Below are 7,393 nucleotides of genomic sequence, written 5' to 3' on the forward strand. Positions count from 1 at the left end.
AGAGAGCACTTATTAAAGACGTTTAAATAAAATTTTGTCTTTTTAAAAAACGTCCTTCGGTCCGTCGAAATTTGAGTATCTATTTCTATTTTTATTTGTTGTATTCTTACGTTCCTCAAGATTTGTATAAAAACAATTTGATATAAAATGTAAATTAAAACCAACCGTAAGACATAATAACGCGTCAAAAACACGCCTTCACATCCGATATTTAACATGCCTCACCAAATAACCGAACCATGAATTCGCGTCGATTAAATTCTATCCAAATACCGTGAAAATAAACTGTTTCCTGATCACAACACAAAATAGCATGCAGTAGAATTCTCAAGCCAATTTTAAGCTAAAAAGCTAGTTAACCTAAAACCGCACGCTACAAAAAGGAATATATAAAACTGGTCTGGAACAGGTATACTTACCCAGCTCCGGAGGGAGGGAAACAAAATATAATATTTTCGGAATTAGCTCGAGTGTTGTTATAGGGATTCAAACTGTATTTTCGTGTTAAAGTTGTTAAATAAATTGGTTCGTGGTTAATTTGGTGTTTATGTAACAGATGTGACCTATCTCTTAATTAGCAGGACTTAATTTTTGTTATTTTCTTTATAATTACGCTTTTTATTATTAGAATGAAAAGTATTTGGACATGATAGTATGGCTTCCGTGTATTTTAATTATGGAAGACAAGTCAAGACAAGTTGTCTAACAAGACAATCTCTAATGATATTTATGTGCTTAATGCTTTCACGTATTAATCGCGATGATTGATTTTAATTTAATTTTATACCATAAGTGGGTCATTGAGCTGGTGTTTGACCTAATGGTTAGCGATTACTACTGCCCATAAAACATAACGTCTTCGAATGCGCTACCCGCTGATGACTGGAAAGAAGGAATGGACTGGGAAGGGAGAAAAAAAGAAAGGGACTTCCGGCCCCCCCACTCACCGTACGAAACAGACTAGCATGCTACTATTTGATGCTGGTTTTCTGTGAGCTATGGTACTTCCCTGGGGCGAGCTGGCCCAATTCGTGCCCAAGCGTTAGTCTTCCACATTATATATAATAATTAAATTTTAGATAGATATTAGAGATAGATATTAGATTTGAAAATCAAACTTCAGACTAAAATAGGCTCCTTTTTTCCAATTTCAGTAAATTAACCAGCAAGAACTTAGCTATATGATTACTTAAATTTGTATGGTAAACTTTCGCGTCATAACGAAATCGAAAAAAAAATGTATATCAACCATACATTTCTTTTACAGAATCTCAAACATACAGTTCTTGGACATTATTTCACTGTTCCCTTTGAGTCCAACACAAGATTAGAAATTCCTCCTCCCCAATAACGCACATAGTGCATAATATGAAGGCAATTTCAAGTTAAAATACCAGCAAAGGACGAAGAATCTCGTCCATCAATTATAGAGTTTAAGTCCACGACTCGTACACACTCATTTGAATATCGTTATCATTTGTTTAACTGCAAACTTGAAAAGTTCCTTACGTGAAATATCATTCTTCTTGGAATTCGATAAAACAGGCGAAATGGCGATTCGATGTTTCCGTGAAAGGTACCTACCTTTCCAATACCTTTAGAATTTCCTGCAATGTCATCGCTTAATTCCAACTCTGAATAAATTCCTGTACAGGTACGAAACGTCCAATACTTTTTAGTTACAGCATGCCGCATGTTTCACAGCATTTGAGAAGATCTTGTCTCTACTTATACTTTAAATAATTAAGTAACTTTGTCTGTCTGTCTCTTCTTCACAGCTAAATCCCTGAATCGTTTTTAATGAAATTTGGTTCATGTAAATGTTATATTGTACAGGTCGTATTGAAGGAATAGGCATCTTCATATACATAAATCACTGGAAACCATAATAGCATAACCTGCTTCCATCGCAGTCGGACAATTCAAGACTAACAAGCACAAGTTAAAATTGTAGCAACACATTCGTTAGCTTTTTGATACCTAGTTAAATTTCTACATAGTGAAATGTTTGAACAGTTGTATTAATATTTATTGAATGCTTATTATTATTTAGTCTAAATTTTTAACTGTTAAACGTGATATTTGACATATACAGACGACAAAGGTGAAAGAATGGAACAACTTTTTCACTATTGCTTTTACTATCTTTATTCTCTTATATTATAATGCATCTCCTATTTCATTCTGGCCCCATTCCCGTGGGATCCGGGATAAATATACCCTTTCTGAGGTCAATAAACATCTTTACACCAAGTTTCATCCCAATTCATTCAGTGGTTTACGTTTAACAGCGTATTCCGTTTCAGCTAGTCACATACCTATAAACATATCGATAAAACAAATATATTTTCTAAGTTGAAACATGTCCCCGCAATACTAATCCGAGATTTATAAAAACGCTTCAAAACGAAGCCCATCCATATCGCAATTGGCAGAGACCATAAAACATTCACAATAATCCCTTAAACCAATAAAAATTATGACAGATCACATACGGCCACTTTGTTCCATCTATTTCAATTAATCTAAAAAAAAATCTAAGCCTCAATCCAATTTCCGAATGCAATTTGGCAGAGAATACATGACGTTCGAGCTCCAATGACAACCTGCATAGATTATGTTTTCAACGATATCGTATAACCCACGATTCTTGCAGCTCTGTTAAACAATGCATCTGAGCTAAAATGTAATTAGTAAATATTACTTTTCAGCTTAAATAAAACTCTAAAAGGTTGTAGTTATAAAATCATTATAATATTATATGAGATTTTTTATTTCTGATTCGGTTTTGATCAAAAACTATTGGAGCGTTTTAAAGAAATATTTTAATATTGGAAAGATATATCACGTTTAGGGTACTCAAAGGGACCTTATTACTAAGACTTCGCTGTCTGATTGTAGGTATGTCTATCAGTCCATCCATCATTAGGCCCTATCTCATGGATTGTGGTAGCTAGATGTATTTTTTATTGATGCTTTAACAACGAATACTAAAAAAATCGAGGTTAAGCAACGGATGGGTGAGCTATCTATTGCAGTCACCTTTTAGCATATTTGTACGGAATCGTTTGTCGAATGGGGGTCGCTATAAAAAGTCGAAATAAGCGTTTAGTTGGAATAATTCTAATCAGCGGAACAATCAATCAATCAATCTGTAATCCTTAAAGTAATGCTTACAATTTAAATCATTATATTTCGATACATTACAATCTATCGATGATACAATAACAAAAATCGAAACCTTATACTATTTGATACGATGTTTGGTTATGTTCAGTTTATGTTTGATTGGTTTTTATTTACAATTTCGTATTTATTATGTTGATATTTGTGCTACTACGCTTCTATGAGTGAAAGCTTTGTTTGTTCCTATGATGGACATTTTGTTGATTTTAAAAGAGAAACTATAGAGTTTCTTACCGGTTCTTCACTGTAGAAATCGCTTTCAGATCTGGTGGTTAATGACAAAACTGTGTTATGACAATTCAAATGTGCTTCTAGAAGTCTAATTCAATTAATAAATGTTTGATTTTATGTTTTATATATAACTTTAAAAAATAACTATAATCCATTGAAATTTTTTTTTTTTTTGATTTCTCTTACCGGGGTACTTAACCTAAGTAAGGTTACTCTTTTAACATCTTATTCCCATTGGCATTTTATACTTCTAACCGTACGAAGTCGCTGGCGGAAAGCTGGTTAATTCGTTATAATATAAATCTATTATGTTTTTACAATTGTTACAACAGATCTTTCAGATACCACAGATTCTTTCCAATAAGAGATAAGTTTGGAAAATATACGACGCAACCGTAATTAAATATTTTAAACTTTCGAGTTATTCGGCGAACCTCGAAAAAGTTCATAAATTTAACTGAGAGCGGCCAAGTGTTTTTATTAAGACAGTACCGCATTCAGTTGCTAATTCATTGCTACTGTTTAGCTACAGCTGAGCCGGTGGTATATAACATTTCCCTGTAACTTTTCTTTTTGTCCTTTACCCAATACACTCCATACGGCCAAATCACGCTAATATTATAAACTAGCCGCGGCCAGCGGTTTCACCCGCGAAAGTCCTTATCCCGTAGGAATATCGGGATAAAAAGTTGCCTATATAATATTACAGTTGTCCAGCTGTCTACGTACCAAATTTCATTGCAATCGGTTCAGTAGTCTTTGCGTGAAAGAGCAACAAACACACACACATACTTACAAACTTTCGCATTTATGATATCAGTAGGATAGTAGGATTAGTAGGAAGTAGGAAGGATAGGATGAAAGTTTGGATGTTTGTCCGCCAATCACGCTTAAACTACTAAACGGATTTTGATGAAATTTGGTATACGACAGGGTATGAGCTGACTTGGTTGATGGGACACTTTTTATTCTGATTAAATGTTGTTTCACAAGGGAGCTTGAAATAAGACCAGGAATCTTGATATCCGGGCGGAGCCGGGACGAGCGTCTAGTTGTTAATATTTCTGCCATATAATCCAACTAAGCAGAAGTTTTTATGAACTAGATTACTGAATAGAATTTTGTTTGTTTTAACACGTATCTTTATGTATGACTATCTGGAACCCGGGTACGAGTTAAATTTACATACCAAATGATGTCATATTCTTGATTTACAGTACAAAGAAGAACTAATAAAACTTATACTCACTCATACGTGTATTTATTAGAAAAATAATAAAAAAAGTTTAGGTAACTTATACATGTATTCAAACATACATTAATTAGATATTATGATTTATTGTTATATATAATATGTGTTCTTAATAATAATGATCCATCCAGCTTTATTTCCATAAAACTTTGAAAAACGAAGTCGTCCTAAGCATAAAATAATTAGCGTACTTTATCTTATGAAACCTATAAAGTTATTTAGAGCATTCATAAATAAATATAAAGGATTTCTTACTTATATCTTCATTCTAAATAAGAAATTGAATTTAAATATAGCGAAAAAGAAATAACGAATTTAAAAATCATAAATCTAATGTCATATTACTTATACCCACATAAATATCCCCACACGTATATTAGAAAATCGTTTCTCCAAACAGTTGTAATGCTTCAAAACAAAGCAATATCAGTAATTGATTAAAACTAAGGAATTTTATGTGAACAATAACTATCAATACACTAGATATGCAATTCCGAATAAAACAATTGAAAAGACTTACCTTCGAATATAAACAAAAGTTGAATACAAACTGTGAACATTTCTTGCATGTTTATCACACACTACACACTAAATAAAATAACAGAATTCTATCGTCTTCATTTACAACATCGTATCGCTACGTGATTATTTTTAATCGAACAGACGTCCGCCCTTTGCGGAGGTTGACTGAAAACTGGAGTCGACAACATAAAATTTTCTTTCGCTCCACGCAAACCGGTAAGGGAGCAATAACAGTGAGAGAACTGCCTAATTTTGATCGTCGCAATAGTAACTTTTGTAGTCTGTGGTGGCTTTATCTAGTTCGTTAGGGATTCAAAATGAATATCGAGTCAATTTAAACGTAGGAAGAAATAGCCGCCATTTTTTAATATTCAGTTCATTGAATGGTGTTAATCTATTTGTTGCAAAGTTATTTTTGAAGAAACATTCAAATGAGTTTATACAAAGGGTTATTGGCGAAAAATAAGGTTTCATTGTGAATTGTGATTTTTTTTTAATTGTCATCATATCATCGAGCTTTCTATTGCGGCGGTATTCATAAAAACTATGTCGTTATTTTTTTTAAGCTTTGCGTTGTGGTTTGTTTAATGGTAAGCGATAACCACCCTCCCAAACAAATGAACATTTGCTGATGTAAATAAAGCCTCAGAAAATAAGTTGTCCACTTTTAAGGGGTAAAAACCTTATAAGCTATAAAGTTTTGGAATAAGGTTTAAAGACAGGCTTAACGCCGTGAATAAAGGAATGTACTAAGAAGGGTGGGGAAAAGGAATTGGGCCTCTAGCTCCCCGACTCGCCGAAAACACCGTAACCTCCACATGCTACTATTTCACGCGTCTCGATACCAACATTAAAATTTCAAATGCAAGAACTGTTTTACTATTTTCGTAGTATTTGAACAGGATATTAGTAATTTCAAATATATATGATTTGACGTTTTAAAAGTGCTTTTGAAACCAGCCCAGTGGAATCGATAAATATTTAAATTTGAGCTTTGACTTTTGAATATACACATTATTGTATTTACATTACATATTTAAATATACATGGGTTCATACATGCCTCTGGATAAATTAATAGGGTAACGGCTGATATTAATTTTTATTATAAATCGGACGACTATTCATCATATCATCATTTTTTATAAACCTTTCTTGTTCCTTCACAAAAGGTTGAAAGAAATTAACCGAATTGAGCGAGCTAAGCTTTACATTTGGCGATTCATTTTTTTATATACAGATAACAATATATTCTTGCTATTCAATCTTTTCCCGCCATTTTGTTTTCATGATGCATATTCCCTTTGCCCCGGTTGCGTGGAAGAGATCACTAATAAGTGATAAGGCCTCATAACATTTTTTTTATAAACTAACATGAACCTTTGTCTATGAGGAATTTGATTCCTTCCTATTTGTTATCTTCCAAAGATCGCATTAACTGGGGGATGACGATGACGTCTTAAATTCAAAGCATTCCACTACATAATCTGTTAAGGTCACTTTAGCGAGGATTTCCATATAACCAAAACGATATACCTACAAAACTTTAAAAAAAACGTTATTGGATATCGAATACATAAAAGGACCTTCGACTGAAAAGTTTTCTATACTTATTTGGAATGTAATTTTTTAAATATGACTGCATTTTATCGATACAGTAATGTTTGCGTGGAATTTAATTACATTGTTTTTACTTTTTCTGTTTCGTAAATTGATTAAAATCAATCATTTCATTAGCAATATTTTAAAATACTGAAAAAAGCTTAAACAAATATAGTAGTAATTTAACTATACTTAAAGAAAAAAAGTGATTAAAAGATGAATATGGCAATATAACACCTGATTTTGTAATTTGATTTCTTTATTATCTGTCAAACGACTAGAAAATTCGCTTTTCTTAAATGGTTAGTGGTATTTTGATACTATAAACATATCTCGGGATCGATTTTTTATGTAGCTATAATAAAACCAATAGGTACCATCAATTTAATCATCAGCCAAAAGGTTATGTCTGAAAAAAATCTACGTAAAATATTTTGCTCGGGTTAGAAAACATATTTTTACGAACACCGTAAATTGAGGTAGGCATGTCGGTTGATTGATTTTTATTGGGAACCGACAAAGAGAATTGGCAATCCTAAATTTGGAACTAGTCGTATGAAATTTTACAAAACCCTGACGGGAGAAGGTCTGTAGATATATA

At 32.6% G+C, this 7,393-nt stretch overlaps 1 protein-coding gene across 1 annotated transcript in view; it reads right to left on the reverse strand.

Annotated features, from left to right (window-relative positions):
- Window positions 1-5,345, reverse strand: part of LOC119837596 — a 96,198-nt gene extending 90,853 nt beyond the window's left edge. The window contains exon 1 of the mRNA XM_038363251.1: window positions 5,190-5,345. Coding sequence (XP_038219179.1) covers window positions 5,190-5,238 — 49 coding nt within the window. The 5' untranslated portion in view covers window positions 5,239-5,345. The remainder of the gene's footprint in view (window positions 1-5,189) is intronic.
- Window positions 5,346-7,393: the final 2,048 nt, after the last annotated feature.

The sequence above is a fragment of the Zerene cesonia genome, chromosome 3 (assembly GCF_012273895.1).
Source record: "Zerene cesonia ecotype Mississippi chromosome 3, Zerene_cesonia_1.1, whole genome shotgun sequence".
Taxonomy (NCBI): domain Eukaryota; kingdom Metazoa; phylum Arthropoda; class Insecta; order Lepidoptera; family Pieridae; genus Zerene; species Zerene cesonia.